General features: G+C 44.6%; 1 protein-coding gene across 1 annotated transcript in view; it reads left to right on the top strand.

Moving 5' to 3' along the window:
• Positions 1–21,702, top strand: part of LOC107192207 (transmembrane and TPR repeat-containing protein CG4341-like) — a 229,964-nt gene extending 208,262 nt beyond the window's left edge. The window contains exons 8-10 of the mRNA XM_015581417.1: positions 14,319–14,459; positions 18,087–18,171; positions 21,226–21,702. Coding sequence (XP_015436903.1) covers positions 14,319–14,459; positions 18,087–18,171; positions 21,226–21,557 — 558 coding nt within the window. The 3' untranslated portion in view covers positions 21,558–21,702. The remainder of the gene's footprint in view (positions 1–14,318; positions 14,460–18,086; positions 18,172–21,225) is intronic.
• Positions 21,703–24,382: the final 2,680 nt, after the last annotated feature.

Consider the following 24,382-nt stretch of genomic DNA (forward strand, 5'->3'; position numbering starts at 1 on the left):
TTAGAGGGACTTACGTGCATCGTCGATCACGATTCTGTGGAGAAGAGAAGGTAATTTTATAGAAGAACGAGGAAGTTTAGTTCTTTATCGTATCCTTCAGGATTTGTTCGCGGTTTACGCGAATAGAAAGATGTTCTATTTATAACACGTATTATATATTTCACTTTTACAACAAAGTATTCTACAATCATAAAATAATCTTCTGATTGTATAATATAATTTTGTACATATTCCGCTCGCTCTATACTTCGTCATAGACCTGAACTCTTTTCCTATCCTGTGATTCTTCCATAGAAAAATGAACTGTGATTGGAATTAGTAACACGTCTTCCTATTTTTAAAAGACTAACTTGACCTTCATGTGACCTCTACGCGTCCACCTAGCAAAAAATTATTCACGTGAAATTATGTGCTCCTCGATACCATGCAGATTCGATCTGACACATTTTCTTCTATCACCAGTAACAATCCAGATATTCAGGTGGCCTGTTTTATGTGCTTCACCCTCTATCTGCTCACTATAAACACCTATCATTCGACGTCCACGAGACGAGCATCGTTTCCACCAGATCGACGAACGAACCGCGTGATCTCGTTATCGAAGAAGCGACCGTAGTACGTCGTCTCGATCCTTGCTCCGTGTACACCTGGCCAGGTCACAATCTTAAGTATCTAGCGATACTTTGAACATCGTTCCCGTGAAATTAAATTTCCTCCGGTCACATCGGTGGGATGATTTTTATCTTCCGTCCACCCCCAACCCCTCTATTCGCTCAATTGCGAGGGCAGGAAATTGAATCGTCCCGGAATTGTTTTCAGTTTCGCGAAAATCGTGGACCGATGGGACACGAGGGACGAGAACACAGGGAACGAAATTATAGTTTTACCGTCCAGGAGAATGTCCTTCTGGGGGGGTATGAAACGACGCGCGATTATTTCTGTGTCGTTCGAGTGAGGTGGGTGAAGAGGAGGGCTGAACTAATCCACAAGATGGTGCACGGTTGCCTGACAACGTCACGCTGCCCACACTTCTTTCGAATTTCGTTTTTTTTTCTCGTCGACAACGGTGCCGGCTGCCGCCGCGAGCTTTCGATAGCACATGGCGCAAACTTTCGGAGATTTTTCGTCGTGGGGTTAGGCGAGAATAGAGGGTCCACGAAAGGGGGGGGGAAGGTCGAACACGGTAAGTTTTTCCCAGGGACCGGCTGCGGGTCGAATTACCGTCGCAGTAGATACGGACGGTCTTAATCAGACGGCCCCGCGGATCGATGAATCTACGGGACCCCTTGCTATCCGGGGGGGAAATATGACTGATGAGAGTTCGAATCTTCGCTCGGTCTCTATGGCTGCGAATGGCGAGCGAAAATTGCCTCCATTTGTTTTCCCCTTTGATTTCGGAAACTAAAGGTCTTACGGATTGTTCGTTTGAAACTAACAGGACATTTATCATTGGACGTAAATCATTCGGCATTCTAATTAACCCTTTAAGTGTTTTATGTGTCATTCTGTTGCTGAGAAATCGATTTCGTTTTATCTTAATTCCTTTATATATTTAATATTACTCTATATAAATAGACCTATATTAATGTATACTAATAGTTTTTTTGAACCACTAATCGAATATTTTAAGAAACCAACCGTATCCCATTATCCCCTACAGGATTGAAAATTGTCTGGTTGTGGTAGGTCTAGAGAGGGAAGTGTCACTACACCTTATGTGTGTTGTTTCCTTCGGGAAATTTCCTAATTTTCCGAGCTGACTATAAAATGTGTGCTTACACCCGAAAGCCTCAACAGCAATAACTGTAAGATTGCCTCAGGAAATTGTTCCCCGTAGCCTATACCTAACTAGCTTCCTAACAATCAAGCGCAATGCCCCGGTACCCTCCACAACCAGTTCATATATTAACCCCTTCGCATCGGTGGACGAGATATCTCGCTACGTGATTTCGTTCATGATATGCTTTGGACGATCTCGTGAAAGCATATCATGAAAAAAATCACGTGGCGAGATATCTCGTCCACCGGTGCGAAAGGGTTAGGACATAGAACTAGAAACCCCAGTCCGACTACTTACTTGCTAAACGAACCCAAAAATAATCCACACCCAATCACCATCCTCGAACCAATTGTTCACGCGAGTCCCATTTTATATTCACCCTGGAATTTCACCTCGGAATTCGCAAGAGAACCGAGTCCATCGTAACAAGGCGTCTCTCCATCGGGAAAGGGCGTCGCCTCCCGGACGATTTCATTACTTAAAAACACCCAGTCGCGAGTCTAACACTATCGCGAGTGATCCACGAATGTTGAATGTGTGAACGTGGCGTCGTAAGGAAATGTTCAGGTAACTACGCAAAGGGGTAGTAATCGAACAAAATGATGTGACCACAGAATTAACATCAACTTCGACCCTAGTCTCTGAATGCTTGCCGTGTTCTAACAAGGTGTTCCACCGTCTCCAGATTTTCGCGAACGATTCGAGAAAGGCAAAATACAGGGCCGAGTGTATTCGAACGAACCAACACGACCAGAAAAGGACACACTGTTTGGGACAAAGGAATGGACACGTGGAAAGCAAAAGTGTTTAATTCGGCCGAGTGGCATACCCGCGGAAACTCACCCCTCCAACCCCTCCTTGTTTCTCTTACTTGTCGTTCTCTCTCTTGATTCCGCGCAAAGGCCGATGTACACGCAAAGTTCCGTGAGGGTGGGGGGACTGTGACAAAACGAGGAAGAACACGAGCGAAGGTGGGAGCGAGATGAACGTTCACAATGGACGTTCTTCTGGAAGATTAAAGTGCGCCGGTACGATGGCGAGCGAGCTGCCGGGGAATGGCTCGCGTTAAAATTAAAATTGCACACAAAAACCGACGAGCGAGGGCTGGGGGGTGGGGACGGGCTAGGAGGATCTCTCGGGCGGTTGGGAGCGTGGCTAGAGCCCCGTTCGCTTGTAATTTAAAAGCTTCTCGGTGGTTTTGTGCCCGAGTCCCTGACGAAGACATTACAGATCCGCGGACGGTAATGCGGCCTCGATGCTTCCAAGAAAATATTCGTCGCTTGATACTCGAATCGTCGTTCTAGATAATTTTTGGTGATTCTTTGGAAAGGACTAGGAATAGTTGCGATCTGACATAAATAGACAATGGTTGCAATGATCTTCGAAGTTTTGAGTCTGTCAACATAACCGACAAATCGTGGTAAATTGGGAGAATTAATTGCATTCTTCTTCCGCTCAGAAATATTGAAGCAGTTATCGTATACGCAGGAAATGTTACAAGGCATTAGGAAATTGCTAAAAGTCTGCAATAAATATTGTTTGGAGGATGTTAAAATTGGATGGACGACTCTTATGCTACTATGAAGTAATGAAAACTGCTTACCATACAGGGTGTAACAAAAGTATTGTCCCGGAAATGGGTCACTCGTGAGGTGATTTGGAACAAGTTTTTCCATAGTCAAAATTTTATCTGAGTCTTTGTTAACGAGATATTCATGAAAAACCCCGACTAATCAGAGCTCGGTCGGCAGTCTCGCGTTCTGATTGGTCGGGGTTTTTCATTGATGATGAATATTCATAAGTCAGAAAAGAATTCATTTCAAGTTCCCCAAAAATGTAATTACGAATTGCATCAAGACGATCCTTAATACAATCGACTCCATGATGGGCAGCCTCTTCTCCACTCACTGGTACACCAAGCGTATTCTACTCACCGCCAAAGAACGTTCCGACACGATTCACAGGAGGGCAAAATGCAGAATCCCTCCGCGTAGATCGTCAAGACGAATTTCCATTCACCCGCGGGAGGGATTCCCAGTTCTCTAGAACGCGACCGTACTACGGAACGAGTAGGAAACGTAGGACGAATTAAAGCTCGAAGGGATATCGCGGAGACGTCAATCGGATTTCCGACAGAAATTAATCCATTCGAGCTTCTAATTAACCGTCTGCTTGTTGGTGCCGCGAGATCTAGGCAAGGCCCCGCAGGGATCCGTGTCTCCAGGATCGAAACGATTTGAGATTATCCTGGGTATCGAAGACGGAGAGGATTCGATGACGAATAGGAAACTTGGAGAGAGAAAGACAAGGTCGGATAATGCTTTTCATCGAGGTCGATATCTTGAGCGTTCGAAATCGATTCAACAGCGGGGTAAATTTCAAATCATTCTAACCAAATTGAAGCGGCTGCACACGAAACTATTTTCGAACGCGACGCTGCGTTCGTGTTTGCGTCGACCCAACCCGCGTCGGACCACGGCGTGTTTATCTAATGTAAATTTAATACGGACCCGAGCGGTGGTGGCGAATTCGAAATAATTTTCCGAAAGTTTCGTACAGTTCCTGCAGTTTGATCAATTTTCCCTTTCCGCGGATATTGTTTATTCTAGTCGAGCGTGAGAGAGAAATAAAGAGAGAGAGCGCGCAGGCGGCTAACTAACGCGAATTTAATGCAACTCGGCTGCGGAATTAATTCGCGAATTACCATACGAGCCCGTCGGCGACGTTCCGTGGAGTTTTTACACGCCAACAGACACCTGGGGAAAAAGCGAGCAAAACGATCATGCGTACGACTTTGCAAGAGAGACGTGTTTTCAAGACTGTCCGTGTAATGTTTGTAGTAACTTGGTGTGTAAAATGAAGAATAGTTTATTTTAATTATTCTATTAATACAAAAATTTAACACTTTTGTTTTGAAATATTACTTTAGCTTGTACAACGCAATGAACTTCGTTCCAAAAGTCGGTACATGTTAATGTATTCAATCGTAAAGAATGAAACCTAATTCTTGCGGTAATATAACTTCGATCATATTTATTCTATATTTCCCTGCGCTACATTAAGGCGAAAAGCACGTCCTTTTACAAAAGATATTTACAGTTAATACGATAAAACTCGAGAAGACGTTAAAGTAGAAGCCGGTAATGCGAACCTTCGTATATATCAAAGATGAAGATGGAAGGACGAAAAGTGCATTTCAACCTGAAAGCGTATTACTGAAGTATATACAGAAAAATCAATCATGAATTCTGGCAAAAGATCCTCCTTCCTTTAGAAACTATATGTATATCTACGACACTTTATGCGCGTCATACTAATAACTCTGAAAGGATATCCTTGACGGACTATGCAGAGACTAAATAATTGAAAGAATTTACACCTGGGTCTCTTCTTACACGGTGGATACATACCGTATAAAAAAACATGTAAAAAAGAGCGTATAAAATAAAGGAACTGTGAAAGAACGCGTTAGAAAATTTATTCTAACCAAGTAGAAAACTTAAAAATTCTAAAAAAATGTAACTTAAAATATAGAAATACAGTCGTAATAAATATGAAAAAAACTAATATCATTGAAGAACTGTATTAAATTTTTATTGTTTAGTACTTCTGGATATATTATGTTCAATGTTTTCTTACCATGTTACAAATGAACAAATACTAGCAAAAGTGATTATTGAAATTACTGCATTTTTGTTCGATCACAAGTTTGTTCTTCCCTCTGTTCAATTCAAGATAAGACCACCGACCTCCATTACCCATACTCCGTTCATCTGTCGACACGCGGTTCCGACTAAACGTGGTTCTAATCCTCCGTTCCTAATGCATCTAACGACGATTTTTCGCTCCCGCTACGAGGTAATGTCTCCTGGATAACGCGGTGCGGCGATCACGAAGTTCCCAGACGGGTCGATTCATTACCAAGAAGTGTCGTTAACCGGACGTGCCCGGGTGTTCTCGGCTGGCGCGGGTCGGACAGGCACGGCCGCTGTAATAATTGTGCAATTAACCGGACCGCAGTTTCCGTCGAGTTTTGCCAAATGGCCGCGGTGTACCAAAACTCGCGACGAGAACTAGCAATCCGCGCGGGATTAAAGCGGAGCGCGAGGAGAGCCGGTCACAAAGCTTTCCAGAGCGACGGGGCCCCCCGATTAAACCAGCGGACTAACGCAGATCGCTGGATACGAAAGAAAGGAAAGGAAAAAATGAAAAAAAAAAAAATGGGAAAAAAGGGAATTATTTCGTCCGTCCGATCGACCCGACAGCATGCACGCGTCGTTACCTGCATACGTGGCGGGAATATATCTTAATCCGGCGGTGGGCCCCGCGGTCTGAATATTTATGCGAGTCGACGTTCGCGTTGTAAATCGCGACGCCCCGTTGCATTCGCCGGCCAAACTGGCGACCTGGGGCAGCGGTTAAATGGAATTCGTTGAAAAGCCATCAAGTCCTGTATATTTTATCGTTGCATATACAGAAATGAGGGGTTCCTGGGGTGATTTGAAACAACTTTTTCCTTAGCGAAAAAGTTGTACGAGGCTTTGTTAACGAGATATTAACGAAAAAGCCCGACCAATTAAACTCTGCAGGTGAATGCCCGCGGTAGCGTTGGCTACCAATAATCAGCGAGTACGCTCGAAGTTTGCTGCTTTTCGAATTAATGTCCAATGAGCATTGAAAAGTTTGGAACGTTTGGGTTTTGTCTCCTCCGTTTAATGTGGGAGGAGAGGATTGGAAGTGTCTTCTGTTCCTTTCTGTTCCTTCGTGTCTTGCACAATTTATTCGACGGTTGATGCATCCTGCTACGGTGGAGACGGTAGAAACTTTATAATAGAAGGAACTTGATCCTTTGGAGAGGAGAATGCTTTTAGATGTAAAGGGATATTTCGCATGCGAAACGGGATTGTGTATCGAAGACATAAAGTCTTCAATAAAGAATGTTCTGTGTTCCATGGTGGTCTACTTGGGGATTGGTAATGTGATCGTGGACGAGTAATGGGCATGATTCTGTGAGCGCCTAATTGGCTTTCGCTCGTTTTCTTCCTGCCGAGAGTCGATCGAACGATGCTTCGTGGAATCGTCGGAATATAAATTCAAACGTAAAACGACCCATGCAGCAATATTTTAATCAGGAAGTATACTGCCTATTACTTTCTTGTTAACAATTAAATTACTTACTTGTCGTCGAGGCGGTGACTACGTGAGACCAAATTTCTTATTAAAATGTAAGTCAACCAAGAGGTATTAAAAACTAAAAACGAATAGGTTTGATAATTAACAATAATTTCTTAAAACATTCTTACGCCATTCACAGTCAAAGGGTTAAACCAACAATCCTTACAAATCCCAAAGAAGCTACCGCTTAGCCCCAAGACCAGATCGAATCCCTACCAAAGGATATTCCAATAAGTAATCGAATCTCGTGTCTCTCCAACGTCAGTTCGGTATAGCTCTGTCGAAGGTATAAATCGAAGATAAGACCAGATTTCGAGCGTACGAAATGCGAGCCCGCAATTTAATCCAATTATTCTCGACGATTAGTCCTCTTGCCTATCGGCGTGTCTCTCCTTTCGACGCTCGAACATCGTCACTCACCTAATTGGCCCGCTCGACTTACCGCCCTAATTGTTTGCACCCCTTCCAGCCCATCCACCCCCTCCCCTGGTTTTGCGTTTCTCGATTGCAGCGGCCGGGCGACGACGACGACAATGACGACAATGACAACGTGACGCCCCGGGCTCACGGAAGCGTTCGCGCGCCCTCCTGCATTTCGACGACGGCAATTGCCAGGATCTGTGGGCAGGGGGAGGGGAGGGAGCGCCCGCCACGAAACCCTTCGAACGCAATTATCGTCGAATTAACCGAGCCACCGGTTTCCGCGGTCGAACTTCTGCCAGCTGGCACCGCCTATCGATAGGGCCAATAATTCACGGTTCGCTTCGCGGACATCCAGCCCGGCCACCACCCACCTCTTCCTATGCGAGGCTGCTGGACCATCGTCGAGAAAGGGGTGGCGGAAGAACGGATGTGGAGGAAGTGCAGGACCGCGAATTCGAGCCTGGAAGGTTTCGTCGTGTAATTGGGACAATCGCGGAATGGTTCGGAATACAGCAAATCATCGATCAGTGTCAGAAGGCTCCTCGGTACTAAACGTTAAATATATTTTATAAATTAATGGTCATATACGGTTGAAAGAAATATCATTGGATTCAGAATATCAAGCTCTATCATTGTGCTAAACCTCATTAAAAAGTCAGCGTTAGACTCTCCTTGTCAGTTGCCGAGGAGCCTTCGAACACTCATCGAAGAGTTACTGTACGTGGTACACCCCAGAAGTGAGCTGTGATGATTGCGACGAAATGCAACCTGGTGGATTGTTTTTTTTAAATTAGTGAATTGGACGTTTGTGGAATATAGAGATTCTGGATGCGGGGGAAATGCAAATTAGGCGGTTGCTTTTCTAAGTATGCAAGAGAGGTGGTTTGGAACTTGCGGAGGGCAAAAAAGGTGATTCTTATGGAGATGCAACCTGAAAGGGTCATTTTTCTTGATGCACCGGTGAAGTGGTCCGTTATTCGTAGCTGAGTGTATTGAAGGTATTCTCTTAGCTGTTTAAAAATGTCTGTAATCAGATTAAATGATTTTAGTAATTATACGTAAGTAAACTGGGCCGTAGATTATTCACCCTGTTGTTCTCGTCATGTCTGTATGACCTGAAATGAAGATTACATTTCAATTAGTATTATGTTTTATAAATGCTTGTTTTTAGTATCCAATGCAATTAAATTTTAGGTCTACTGCCTGTGTATTTCCCATTTCCTAAGAACAAACCATTTCACAGTTTGAAATAATTTTATTCGAAGGGATACAAACTCCTCTTAATTAAACATTACATAACCTTCACTGGATCCTCAGTAACCTCGAATACCAATTACCGAACCATCGTCAATATCCTCAAATTCACAGCGAAAGTTGTAAAGTTTCTCCACCTTTCGTTTAAAACATTCAAAGACCGATTAATCGAGAATTGTCAGACATCATCGATAACACGACAGATCGCCTCCAGAACACTTAAAAGTCAAGGGACACGGAGAAAGTCCCTGGCAAAGTTTCCACCGTCGTTCGAAGAAACTTCTTTTCCCAGAAGCTCGAGTAACCAAACCCGTCAGTTTTCCAACAAATTTTAACAGACTTCCGCGACCGACAGTGCGTCACGAGTACCGTTCGTTCATTCGGTTCATCGGGACCGACGTCGCGTTTGATTAATTATTCAACGACGGGAACGTTAATCGAGACACTCGACGCGTCGTCGATTCGACGAATCCGAAAATTTCGTCGGGAACATTCTGTCAATTTCCCGGGGAGCTCGGTAAATCAGGTTTCGAGCTTGATTAACCATTCATCCGAGTCGTACGGCCGTCGAGGCGCTCCTTTCGTTCGGTATCGCGAAGTTACGCGATGAAAATAAAATTAAAAAAAAAAAGAAGAAGAGAAGGGACGGAACGAGCAGAACTCTCGTCTCGTAAACTACCAGCTTCCACGATTCGGCCTGAATCGTAGCCGGTCTGAATTCCTTGTTAGACCGGTCCTGAATCCTCGGATTTTTACGCGAACACGTAACCAGCGTAATTTTTTCGCGAAAGAAACGGCCCACTCGAGGGAACAATGGACGTCGAACGACGCACCACTCGAGAAACCGACTCTTTGTGCATTCTCCGCCTATAACTTCATCCCCCCACCCCTCCTCCCATATTTTCGACGGAATTGCGTTACCGAATGCGAACTTGAGAAAACGTAGGAACAAGAGCCTTGCGTATAAGATCGAGCCGACGGTATTCTTAAAAAGTAATTTGAGCGCCTAATAATCCCCCCGAAGCTTGCATTTTTCGTTGGTTCAAAGAATATGCTCATCGACAGATCTTTCTACACTGCTGTATTTAGAAATAGAATGCGGACATTTGATCAAGCTTTCGTAGATTAATTTCTAGAAATTACAAGCAGGCGGAAATTAATTTTTTCTCGATAATAATAACGAACTAGAAGTCACACTAACACCGTTTTTCGAATATTTGGACGTCTGTTACAAAAGGTTCGTACTGCCGATCGCCAAGAAATGTTCCATACCCCTAAAGTGATAAAGTAGGCGTCCATTCTAGTGGCCAAATGCAGTTAGCGAGGTAATATCTATCCTGAACAGGCCAGTAGTTAATGTTCGTTCCAATCTAGACAAGTAGTAAAGGTACGTGCATGGTCAGACAAGTAGTGAATGTACGCACATGGTTAGACAAGTAGTTGAGGACCATATCAAATCAGAAAAGAAACATATAGACTGTACCAGTTTAAATACAGGAAATTCCCCAAATTTCAGGATCCCAGAGACAGCTTAACCAAGTAGCTGAATAACAAATGCTTCCAAAAGAAAAACCTATAATTATACACTCTATTACAATAACACAAAGTACTTATAATTTGTAATACATTAGATGATTACGTTTTCCCTCCGGCCTGTTGTGCTCAAGGCTCGACCGCGCGATCTGTAATTAAGTGGATGAGAAAAATTCCGCAACAGACCAAACTATCCTCGAATTGTTTGGCAAGCACAAACGAAACACGAAAGTTGTCGAGCCGCGTACCGTTGCGGAGTTGCGAATCCAGGATGCTTCACCCGGCTACGCGCGGCTGCTCCTGCGATAAATTAATATCGTAAGAGCCACTCGAAACGGGGTGAGAGGGTGGTATGGTGCACCGTCGAGTTATAATGATGCGTCTGTACACGGGTATAACAAACTCGACATGTTAACACAACCAGACGGGCGTGCATTATGTTACAATAAGGCACGCTTTTCGACGTTATGTTCTGTTGTTTAACTGTTTGGTGTGCTTCGCGGTTGAATGCGTTCACCTTTGAATATCGGAATATATATTCTGCCGAGTGTAAATCCGTTTAGAACCGTGATGGTAGTTTTCTGCAGACCGGAGGCAAGGTTTGTGGCAAATGATCGGCCAAAGTGCGCAGTTTATGACATGATAAAGCGCTCTTATCAAGCGAATACGAACAATGGAGCTTTTAATAGTCCGTACAATCGACTCCTTACACGGTAATCCCTCAGGAAATTTGATAGAAACAGATCTTTTTACATGTTAGCCAATGTATTGGTTAGTGCACTGGTTCAGGTGAATATTGTCGAAGTTATCGCTAATGATTTTACAGTTAATACGACCACACCGAATAAACTATAAATGAATAAATAAAACAAATAAAATAGACAAATTGAATTCGAAACGACACGATATTCGTGTCGTCCAGGGAAATGGGCAAAATACATTAAACTCGATTTCCACATCACCCGCAGCTGGATGGTTAATTCAAGGAATAGCAACGCAACAGTTCATCGAGCAGTAACCACGAGGATTAAACTCACGCTTCCTCCCTAAACCATGATTCCTCCCCTGCATAAACCCACAAGACGCAAACTACCAAATCAATAATAAAGTCCCACAAACGCGATCCTCCCAACAGAAGCCCTTCAAAAACAAGAGGAAAACTCGAGGAAGATCGAATCGTAGAGTCGCCATTTGAGCGGTCTTCGGCGCGATTTTGCGGGAACAATAAGATCCGAGCAGCTTCGATGACGTCGAGCATGTAAAAGACATGCATATCGCGGAGCTGTAGGGAGACCAGTATCTCAACGACTGAAAGCGCCGCCGGCCGGTAATACTCTCGAAAACTGGTCCAAGTGAATAATGACTCGGCCACAATGGAGCTTCGAAACCTCTCGCCGTTCGGGGGGAGGGTGGTTGAAGGCTGCTCGAACTTTCCCCGAAGCGCATTCTTTCGTCCTGTATTTACGTTTCTCGAGCGCATTAGCGCGCGGTTTCAGCCCAGCCATGCTGGCTTGTCCTTAAATTTTTCAAGGATGCTGCGGTCGCGGGATCCTCTTCGACGGGGAAATTATTCAGCGTAGCCTCATTTACTATTTCACTGAAAGAATCGGGAAACTTTCCCCCACACATTTTCCTTCAACGTCGACGATTTTTTTTTTTATTCGAGGATGTTTCACAGGAGACACGGAATTTACGAGCGTTTCGAAAAGAAACGTCGAGACGAACGAAAAAGAGAGAGAAAGAACGAATCGACCGCACACACAGTCGTTTCATCTCGGCTACTGGTAATGTCCCGTGGAAACTGGTTCAAGAGAATAATGACGCGAAACAATGCGCGGGCGGTCCCGTAGCTGCTATACACTTCGCGAAAAACGCCCCCGTATTCTTTTGACGACGCGGCCACTCTCGCCGGCAGAATTGCTTTCACCTTTTCGAGCGCGATCGCGACCACCGTACTGGTACACGGGCCAGAGAAAGCTTCCTAAGGTGGAGTCGCTTCTTAAAAAACACGGATGTTTTCAGGAATTCTAGGGAAATCGTTCCCTGGGGCGGAAATATCGTTGGTGGGAGTCACAAACAATTAACTGTGCGTAGAAACTATTTTTTCAGGAACGCCCAATGGTCCGAAATTCAAATTTATCTGGTCAGTCTTTTAAATAAATATGGTAGTTAATAGAACATGTGACAAAAACCAATGAGATTTTCAAACGATATTTTTTCGTGTTTTACTTTCTTACTTGTTAGTGAGATTGTTAGAGTAAATCAGTGCTAAGGGAGGTTCAAGAAATTTCAAGCAGGTCTTAACGAGAACACTCGTGTCGAGGGACTCTGTAGAACTGGACGAAGACATTCGACGGGTTACGACTGAGCAAAATTCGTCGGTAACTATTGAAGAATCGGCGGAAAAATTGCAAATAGTATATTAACCCTTTCTTAGTTTTGAAATAGTATATAAACCCTTTTTTTGTGATTTATTATGGTATTGGCCGAAGGTTTAGAATAAGGCATTTCTGTTTAGATAAATTATACTTGTTTAAAATTTCAACAATAAGTAAAGGAATTATTTTCTCATTATTCTCAGATGTCTGAATATGTCAGGACAATGCAAGATAAAGAGGGCAGAATACCTACTACAATTGTTCCGAACGTATTTGTCTAAAATCTATCGGTGGTGCTCCATGAATTTAGTTTAGGTAGATTTATAAAATACCACACTGTACGTGGAACTGGTCTGGAACAATAAATCATCGAGAAACATGAAGGTCGTCGATCGAATTCTTATGAATCTCTCGATTCCTCGCGAGCTGCTACAGATTACAGGACGATTGGGTACGGAAAGTATTCCCGTGGAAGCAAGATCCATCGGAATCACAGGGCAATCGGGTCGGCGACGAGTCAGTCGGATATTCGAAGCTCCCTACCCCTACGCTCTCCCTTCCCCCCTCCCCGCCGCCATTTGTCTTCTCCGCCCGCGAGAAAGACTTCTTCCCGGCCATTCCCTTCTACTCTGGCCCCGTGGTCCCGTTCTCTCGTTTTACTTTCCTCTACTTCGCTCCTTTCCGGACCGCGCGCACCCGGCACGAACAAAATCATAAAAGTTTTAGCCTACAACTCGGAGGCCAAGTGGCTCGCTGGGACGCGCGCGCGCGTGCACCCTCGGAAAGAAGCTTTTCGGTGTTAGTCGTTCCGTAACGCTCGACAGTCGTTTGTGTTCTCATCTTGTTCCCGTCTACGCGCGTTCGCTTTCTCTCTCTCTCTCTCTCTCTGTCTCTTTTGCAACCCCACTTTCGTACGTACGTGTCCCCGTAGGTAATGCGCGAGCGCGTTCGTGAGATCCCAACGGAGTTTCGTCGGCCATTAGAAGCAGCCGTCGGTCCTGAAAATCAGAAAACTTTCGAAACTGATCCAGCCAACCTGTTTCCCCTAACCACCCCCCGGTCCGATTACTTCCCTCGTCACCGATTTATCGATACGACCGTGTATTAATTACGCGTCCGGTCGTTAGGTAAACGATCCGAGTCTTTACGTTTGTCGTTTTGATATTCATTTTTGAGCAAGTTCTCTGGAAGTTTCTTTGGGATGACTGGTGGAGGAAGGTGGATGGTGTAGAGTCATTTGCATTTTAATATTCGTCGAGAGAATTCGGAGTCTCTTGCTGTGGCTTCTTTTGACACGGGGAAATGAAATGTCTGTTTTTGAATGGTGTATTGTTAATTCGGGGGAGGGGCGGACTTTGTGGATGAATAGGAAATGAGGTAAGGGGAAGTAGATTTAAATAAGATTCTGTGTCTGTATTCTTTAACCCCTGTGCACTGTTCAGGTCAATTTGAACTGGATTGAAACTGTTACTTTTAATTATACAGTAAATTTTGGATGAGTGTTCGAAGGTTCCTCAGCAGTGGACATTAAATATTTCATAAACTAGTGGCCGTATGCGGCTAAAACAAATATCAATGGCTTCAGAATTCCATGCTCTATCGCCGTGTTAAACTTCTTTCCACTAGGAATACATTCAAATTCAGTGCATACCAATGCCAGTGGTCAGACAAAGCCTCGCGACACTCGTCCACGTTTCCGTTGTCCCTTTAGAAAGGGGTGCAGGGAGGCGAAGATGAGAACCACGAAAGCTCTGTCCATTGACCTTGTTTTACAGAGCGTTTACAATCTGCTCGGGGAAACTCTGTCGAGGCTGCAACAGTACGCGGAGGCGGAAAGGTGGTTCCAGGCGAGTTTGGCCAGCCAGCCTGACCACGTGCCGGCCCACATCACTTACGGGAAACTTTTGGCCCGAAACGTAAGTAGTTACTAGTTTTCGATCGGTTCTCTTTCATCAGCGCGCGGATACAGTTTCCGAAGTTCAGCCGCGGACCGACCGATGCCGTTCGACGCGAAATTCTCCGTAAACCCAGCCACGAGTCAAGATAACGCGACAGGGAGATGGGGGACGAAGGGAGGGGGTTTCAAAAATGGAACGCCACGGAGTATCTCTGGAGTTCCCGATCGCCATATCACCCCTAGAACGCGAACACCTCTGAAAGAAGAGTATCCAAGCATTATCCTCGACGCGACGTCCCCCAGCCAACTTCCGTTTTATGTCATCCCTCCAAAAATTTCGGGGAATATCGAGAGAAACTCTTCCGTACGATCCAACGAAAAATCACGAACAATAGGGTAGGGAGAGGGGAATTACGGAGAAATTCAATCGCGTGGCCACGGGAGCTGAAAAATCGGGGACACCACCAAGACGAGAAAGCTACGCGACGACGGGACTTTTCTCTTCTCTCGAATATGAAACCGCGCGTATGACAACGTTAACCGTTAATCCAGGATTCCACGACCTCTCACAGAATCCAAACACGTACAATCGAACCCACATCACTTAGCAAACCTTCGACTCGGCACGTAAGTAGTTAGTATTACTATTTCGGTGCAGCGGCTCGAACTCGAAGGGGGTGGTAGGCCAGGGAATCGGCTGACCCACATCACTTAAAGGGAACCGCCGACGGGAAACAGGCGTTGTGCGCGCTGCAGTTAAGGGGTTATTTATGCCTACCTGCGAGCTAAAAAAGACATGTACTTTCGGAATTTATTTTTAAAAAACTCGAAGACCTTTTTAAACATGTGTCATTGTATTCGAAAGTGATCATTTAAAAGTGTGGAACTCCGCCAATTTTGGTCGGATGAAATTGAAACTTTCACACGACATTTCTAAAATGATGTCCTGTAAGAAACTATTAAAACCCAAAAATCAATTTCTTTTTCAAATTTCTAGCTATAAATATAAAACCCACATATCGATTTTTTCCATATTCATAGCTATAAATCTAAAACCCAAAATTCGATTTTTTCCAAATTTATAGATTCCCTGGACCGGCCGATTCTTGATCGGAAACCGGTATTTCTCCTGAAAACATATCAAACATGACCGATGATCACGCTCGCTGAGCCGTGATAGAGAGAAAGAGAGATAGAGGGAGAGAGAGATTCGGAACGCCGTTTGGTGTTTCCACGTAGAAGTGGGGGCACGATAGGGTAGCTAAAAAAAAATCTACAAAATGAAATCAACGTAGCACGCAAACAGTTTCACTGATTTTGAAAAGTATGAACAAAAGACGCGTGATGCTCCACTCATTGTTTGCCAGCGACCTAATTGTTATAACTAGACTGCGGATTTTATGCCTTTAAAGCCAATAGAGCTCTGTGAAATATAATAACAGGCGAAACATTCTACATTTACTGTAATCTTTGTAAATTACTTTAGAAAATATTATTTTGCACAAAAATCTGCAGTCTAGTTATAATATAATAGTTTTCTATTGGTGTATTCGTCACATCGTCGCTCTAGTTCTTAATTATTCTGTCTCAACTAGTTTCTAAATTGGGAAAACTGAGTTCAAAATCTACTAACATTAATATTATAGAAACAGGAAAGTAGTGAGATAATAAAACAAATTTTTAAGTGTGGTTAGAATTTGGAGGTACCACCATTAAGACAAAAAACATAATGTTTTTTAAAAATGCAGTTAGAACAATTAAGAACTTGTGCGCCGAAATATCTAGCATCTTTCAGTTAGAGTTTAGGTGTGTACGATACCCCATCTTACCTGGCTACCCCGTAATGCCCTCCTACCCCTACCTGTAAAATTTCCACAAACGAACCGACACGGTGGGGGCATCGCACCTTCCTTTCGCGAGCTCGAGCGCCAATATTTTGCGATCAATTAGCGACGCAACGTGGCGGTCGGATACCGAAAAAGAGCTATGTTTACGCACACGGATACGACTATTGATTGCAACCCCCTTTTTTCCGTCGCCTCCCCTCGATGAGATACACACGCGCCGCTTTCGTTCATTTTTTACACACTCACCTGTATCGGGTCGGTTTAATTACCGCCGGTAATTTCCACTCTGTACTGCTGATCATACCAGGCGACCTGTCTAGCGGAATGATATTGTTAAATTGCTAATTTGACACTGGTACTCGTCGCTCGTTCCCAATTACCGTCTGTTCTAAAATCATTCGTTACCGAGCAATCGACTGGGCAGCACACGTTGCACGATTAATTATAGATTCTATTCAGTTTTCCGTAATTTTGTCCATCTGTGAGAGGACAAATTTTTCAGTAATACTTTTTCTTCCAACCGTTATACTCGAATCCAAGCAGAATTTCTCTCTCGAGCAAATAATTCCGTTCGATTTTTGGGAGATTCCAGGCGGCCGGTGACCTCGAACACGTCCGTCTTAATTTGTTCAATACCATTTTCGCGTGAACGACGAATTTATCCCCTTTTTTTGCAAGCGTATGCTTCAGGAAGTCCTTGCCATAGAATACGCGCGCGTGAATCGCAATGCGCATCACGCGTCGAATGGAGGAAGGGTCGATGAAAAGTCGATACCGGTATAAACGATGATCCCGGGGTCGTAATTGAACGTTTGACCGATAAATGTCGTCGGTGTTGCCGCGCAAATGAATTCTGCGTTTCGATCGGTAAACTCGTCGCGAGTTTTTATCGGGGAACCGGTATCGAAATTCTATTCATGCTCGTTCTATACCATCTTTTTTTTTTTGCTACCCACTACCATCGAGACGCTAGTGGGTGGAACGAAGTCTAGACTATCCTCTTTCACGTTCGTGACGGGAGACCGCGCCTCGGAGACGACGTATCGCGATCCCAATCACGTTGAAATAAATTCGAGTACGCCGTCGCCCCGAGGATACGACGACGCGACCCCCGTTGATAAATTTCCCGACACGAAACACGATTTGGAGACGGGAAGGCTTTATTTTATTGAAACGAGGCGTATAATTTAATATGTCGCGCGAGACTGTTCGTGGCGAACGAGATATTCGAACGATGGGAATGTGAAAATGGTCACTGTGTGCAGAAATATCGTACAAATGTTATGTGAATTGTTAGTATAGTGGTTCACACGTTCGTTCATATATTTTCGAACTAAATACAAATGTTCATGCAATACCTATTTATGTGTCCTCATTATCTATAGTTCCATCATTATTTTCTGATCAATTTCTCTGAACTTCGAAGAAAACTTTGCAATTTGATAAATAATTTGGTCAAATAAATGCGTCCGGCTTCCGTGGAAAAATTTGTGAGTGATTGTAGACTATGGATTCTAATGCAAAATGAAATTTCATGAAGTAATTCGTAAAGACAACAAAAAAAAAAATAGAAGTTTCTTTCTCTTTTTAAAGTATCTTATTGAATTAAAAGTGAAATAGTAAACTCGTCTCACATAAGATGTGTAACTCACCATACAGCAAGAAGTTCTGAAGTAATTAGTACGAAAAAATCGTGTAAACAAAAAAAGCGAAGTTAAAAATCGCGGTCGGGATGCGAGCGTTAACCGAGTTAAGGAATCTCTAATCGTTAAAGTCCCGTTTATAATTGTCTTCCGCAGTCGAGCCGCGTGCTGGAGGCCGAGAGATGGTTCCTGAGAGCCCGTAGACTGGCGCCGGACGATTCGAGCGTGCACCATCATTACGGTAGGTGAAACTGGCAGCTTCTCTAATTGCGGTCACGAATCAGGAAACAGAAGTGGGGAATAGGAGAGAAAGAATCGTTCCGATGATCGAACGATGAATACGAGATTCGAATTTATACAATTCCTCCTACCCATTTCGATTCTCTATCTCTCTATCTCTGTCTTTCTCTCTGTCTTTCTCACTCTCTCTCTCTCTGTCTCTCCATGCCTACAACCGTTCGCGAAACGATAAGAGGGCCTCGTTCATTATTAAAGCAATGAAATACGACCTCTTAAGGGTGCTTCTCGCTGTTACCGAGCAAATTGGAGTGGCCGTCGAACGATTCATCGTTCGGTCCATTGTAACAGCGGTATAATTGTTTCCTCCCCTCCTCTTCACTTGGAAACTTAGTACACGGTCGCGGGGACATTAGACATTCCGCCGGTGGTATTGGAACGAGGTAGGGAAACGGACGAAGGAAGAACCGGGAGAGACACACTCCAGATTTTTCGAGGGTCGTTTAATAACAAAAGGAAAGAGGATCGTCGATCCGTGGGGGCAATCGTAAATACCCTTGTAATATTTTCTTAAGGGATGAGAGTGGATGCCGAGAGAGTGGTGGGTGGACGGTGGCGGGAAGGATGGAACGGGCTAATCGGGAAAAGATAGAGGGACCGCAGGGGAAAAGGAAAATGGCAGCCATCAGACGCGGAGTAAAATCGACGGGTATTGAAATTCCAGAAAAGCGTGTCTCGATTCCAACTCGTTCGCTGTTTGTTCTTCGCGCTTTTTCCCCACCAAGGGACAACCTTTTCGAAGCCTCGACCTGTATGCCCGCACCCTTTTACCATCGTTTTTTTTTCTACTCGTTGGAATGTCCGTGCCGACCTTTTGCAGGGGCGCCAAACGCAGGGGAGGCCGTGTACGGCATCAGTCAGCCGATTCTTTGTGGCCGGGATTAATTTACTTGATGAAAAAAAAAACGAGGGAATGAGAGAGAAAGAGAGAGGGAGAGAGAAAGTCACGGTCGAGTACTATTTTTCGGTGGGGTGGCAAAAAATGGCGCGGTTTATCTCTCTTAGCGGCACGCGTCATTAGGCAGTGGCCCCCGCGGAAGGTCGCGTTATATATCACGTGGAGATTTATGGTTGCCATCCTCGACGCGGCGCTGGCGAAATTTTTACGGCATTTCGTTTATGGGAATCGTAGATATTCGTCGGGGAAAACAAGCTCGATATTAGGATCTATATGTTTTGTTATCGGTTAATACGAGAACAGAGGTATGCTGGACACTGTATCGAATAATTTGACAATGTCGAATGTATAAATCCTGTAAGTGGAAGAGAGGAAGAAAAAGAATTTTAATTAATAGACTGTATATGTTTGGACAAAGTCGCAGTTTTATAGACGAATTTAGATAAATAAAAACCGAATCAACTGCCATTAATTGTGTCGTGTTAACCCTTTGCACTCGATAGGCAACTCTCACTCGCTATTCGGTTTCGCACAGCAAATCTAGGATTTTTCTGGGGATTGGAAGTACGTATTTGTAATCAATTCCCATATATTACATAAATTCAGTATTAAGTTTTTTGTATAGTATGAAAATATATTCAACATTTATATAAAACAGTTATATTTCTAATATATGTATGCCTTATTTATACATATATCAGTTTTCATTGCGTCTGTCATGTTCGAAACGAATGCAAAGCTGCTGAGTGCAAAGGGTTTTGAGCGCTATGAATAACAATATTATCAAATGATAATCGTCTAATAATCACATCAATTAGATAACGCTTATGTAATTTTATCTAACAAAATATCAAAGCAGAACCTCAAGTTTCCTATCCGGTATGTGGTTCATGAAACCGATTCAACGTTTACAGTAAGCGGTTGACTTTACACTGTTTCGTTCTCGAGAGGTTAATGATTTCAATCCCTACAAAGTGAAGTGGTTTAATTAAAAAATTATCTTTCGGAGGCGCTTAAATGGAACGATACGAGAGCCCCGCGTGCCGTCGCGGTATCAAGAGGGCCCTCTATTCGAGAGTCTACTCGACGACGAGTCTATACATGGTGTTAATAAAAATGTGGGACACTTTCGCAGTGTAGATTCTTGGTAGTATAGTGTCGCGTCCGTCCGCGTGGATTCTCTTTCGAATCCGCTTGGAGTTGTAAATTCCAGGCTCGACCGTCGTGGTACGCGTACAATTGCGACTGTTGTCCACCAAATTAATATTAGGTAACTGTTTCAATATTCTTTAAGTGAGAGTAACTAATATAATTGCTCGACCGGTGGAGCTGACGAATCGTGAGGTGAATGTTGTCGAGTGAATGTTTTCGAATGAATTGAGTCCGTGTGACTCTTGTCGATACGAGTGTTTGCGAGTGACTGTCGAGTTTCGTGTGACGTCGCGCTTCCTCCAAGTTCACTGAAGGCGTAACCAAAATTCGCCTCCTTATTGGTTATGCCCTGAAGGGGAAGGCAAATTCCTCGGTTTTTCCAAGTGACGTGGAGGTGGAAAACCTCTCCTTCAGGGCGAAGCGGACGCGAGAAAAATATCGCGCACGTGGTCATGGTGCGACTTGAACGCGACGAAATTTCGAGTCTCCCAGCGGTAGGGTTTATGGCTGTATTGTCTGCAAGTCAGCGCGCCCCGGTAAGGCCCGGCGCGGATGGGTCCCAGGGCACTCTTAGTGATAACGAAGTAAGACTAATGATACCGAAGTAATAACTAGTGATAACTAGTGATTCTCGTCTTAATTTTGCATGTAGAATCCCCCCTGAGAAAGTGTCCCACATATTTATTATCGCCCTATACAAGTTGTCCCACCTAACATGAGCACCTTGAGTATCTCACTTGCGTTTGATTTGCAGAAAATTTATTGTAATAAATTCTCAAAGTGATGTTCATCAACTTCTAATACGTTATTCCGTTCAAAAAAACATCAACAACCTTGGAATTTTTGAAACTATGTCCTTGAAAAACTGTTTTACTTATCACAATATTTTTGTAGCTTCCAACAAAATAACATTTTCACAGAACTGGACGTGTCCCCTGTTGCTTTCAGGACTGTTCCTGACGTCGCAAGGTCGTCTGTCCGAGGCGGCGGAGGAGCAGCTACGTGCGGCGGAACTGTCCCGTTCCGATTACGAGCTGTCGATGGCCGCGGCGTCGGCGTTGCGTCAGGCGGACCGGTTGGATGACGCGGAGATCTGGTACCGTCACGCGGCCAGCCTGAGGCCGAACGAGGCGCGCAGCCACACGAACCTCGGCGCGATTCTGCACCTGAACGGGAAATACAAACAGGCGGCGGCCGCGTACAGCGAGGCGTTGAGACTGCAGCCGGGCGACGCGACGACCATCATGAACCTCCACAAACTCGCGTCGATCCTGGCGTGACCACGCGACCCGGAGAACGGTGCTGACGCGTTCGCGGACAGAGACAGCGACGAGAGAGACGAGTGTGCGTGTATAATACGACCCCGGAAAGGACCCACTATCGACTCGCCGTATATCCTGACCCCAACGTCTCCCCGATCTTCCTCCCGGTATTCGTTTGTATCCGTCGACAAGCGCGGCAATGTCACCGTACGGCCGAACGCGTCCACGGGGACCTTGACGCGCTGTCGACTCGTATCGCCTGCTATGGTATGTAAAGAATAAAGCTTCCTTTATTTTTCTCTAACGAGGTGTGTCATTCATTCGAACCACGTTCCCCTCCTTGTACCTTCTAAGCGACGCGTCATTATTATTCTTATACGTCATTATTAATAATAGTAAAATCCATCGAACAAAGGAACTCCCATACAGTACTAAATACACACGGAGATCAGAATCAAGAATTGCCGTTCATAGTTTTCGATTCGTAAGCCGACAGCTGAACGGGGGTGGAAAACCGACGAGGGTGGCAGAAGCCCAGCGGATGGTCCCATTGTACGTAAGTAGAATCTCTCCGAAAGTTCATGAATCAAGCAAAAGTCGGCCAGACAATCGTCCGAGAAGAATGCTCGGATTTGCGGCGGGAAATTGAACCTTGAACTTTCCCGCGATGGTCCATGAATCACCTTGCGTAGCGGCCGATCCACGGTTCCCTTCTTTTCGAAAGAAAAACGCCCAAGGGCGTCCGTGGCTGACCCTGATCCATCCCCGTGGTTAAGGGCGCCGGGAGCCGTCCGCGAACTTACCACGAACAGACGAGGTCTCCATTAATATCGAATCTATTTGCACGACAGCAACCGCTGGAATATTTTAGTTTACACTTTAAATCACACCCCCGAGCGAGTCGCAGGGTGCTCGACGGAGGGGATGAGGAGGACAGGAGAAAAAGACGGATGAGGGTAATACCGTGGGTAAGGTAGACGTTGGAGGGAAGGGAAAAAGAGAGTGAGAGAGAAATTGAGGGAAGAGGTGAAGGAGGGAACGAAGCCACCTGTCGCGCCCGTCGCCCTGGCATAGACAGTCTCGACAAACACTCGACAGGTGCCGCACGGTGGTTACCTACCTTTATTCCGCGAAGAACTCGCTTCGTTATCTTTAAAGCGGAACTCGTCGAGACGTCGACGGCGAACGAGTGGTTCATTTAGCCAGTCCAATCCCGTGGTCCCCGTCGCGTGCCATTTCGTCTCGACCCTCTCCGCCAAACGCTCCACTCTTTTTCTTTTTTTCTGTGCCCTCCGAAACTTTTTCGTCCTTCTCGGTCCGTTTCTACCCCTCCTTTCCTTCGACTCCATTAATATTTCACGCGTACTTGCGGACGAACCGGACTCAACCCCCCACCCCGCCTGTCTTCTTGGCTTCCGATTTTTCTAAGTAGCTTCGAAACTTCGACGCAAGAAACGACGATCGCGGAGGAGTCGCTTACCCATCGAGATCAAGGGAGAGCTTCTTCGCGCTACTTTTACTACTGGTCGAGACTGACCCACATTCTTAAATACTCGTTGCCGTTTCGTGTTTCCGAAAGAGTTAAGGGTCGTTGATTTTTCTGTCCCGGAAACGAAACGATCAAAATTGAAACGTCTATCCGTTTCGTTTCTTCGTTTCTGTACGGTGCCACCGACCAGAGATGGGCAAATTGATTATCTGAATAAAGAGTTTCGAAAAACGATTGAAAGATTTAAACGAAGTACTTCGTCAGGTTTAATGAAATAAACGTGAAAGTTCCAATTTTTATGACAGAATAGTATTTCTTCTTGAATGAGCAGACACTTGGCAAACAGTTATTTAATCTCATTAATCGTTTAAAGACCAGGATGACGATTATACCACAAACTATAAATCGCAAGTATGGAGGCCAAATTCCGCCAAATCATAAATTCTTCAGGAAACACACAACCATAAAACGTTCGATATTTTTCACCACCCTACTTTCACTTTCCCTTCTACCATCGTTCCTACCCTCTATTTTACTTTCTCGACAATTCCTAACAACGGAAGTTATAAACAGATATAATTAATTGCACATCAACCACCACAATTTCTACCTCTCCTGTACACGCAAACCAACCACTTCAACACGAAATTTCGTACTTCGACAGAAAGGCAAAATCCTGTACTGGACCGAAACACACCAGGTTCATTTTTTATTTTTCCACCCCCTTGCCACAGTTCACGTTCATGTCTACGCCAACTTGTCTTCGCCGTTCCTTGTCGCGCGACGTCGTCACGCCCACGATCCCCGACGTACCCTCTTTGCTTACAGATTAAACGTATCGCCGTTCCGTTTAATTTTCTCCCGTACTTCTTTCCCCGGTCCTTCGTTGAGCGACGGTAATTCTTATAATTAGTCACAGTCAAGACGGCTCCGGCGGGGAATGCGTCTCCCGGCCATCTACCCTCCACCCCACGTGGCACGCTTTTCTTCGTATTTTTCCTCCCTCTAGTTTCTTCGAGCAGCGTCTCCGGAACAGTCGACGCGACTAGCGGCTGCCCGCTCTCTTCTTCTTCCTCGAATTAACCATTACTAATTATCCTAAGCTGGAGTACAGTAGAACTCCATTTATCCTAGGGAAATTTTTTTGTTTTCCCCCTCAGGGCAACTCTGCCACCGCACCACATCTCGTCTTGCGATCCTTGCGAAATCCTCTGTCGCCCAAAATATGAATACACTAGTTAGTTCAATCATCTTCTATGCATTGGATTTCAAAAAAGTTGAGAAAATTATATTCGATGCTTGAAACCCAATTATATTTGATGTCTTGAAAAACCAAACTACACATGTTAATACT

The sequence above is a fragment of the Dufourea novaeangliae genome, unplaced genomic scaffold, assembly GCF_001272555.1.
Source record: "Dufourea novaeangliae isolate 0120121106 unplaced genomic scaffold, ASM127255v1 scaffold299, whole genome shotgun sequence".
NCBI lineage: Eukaryota > Metazoa > Arthropoda > Insecta > Hymenoptera > Halictidae > Dufourea > Dufourea novaeangliae.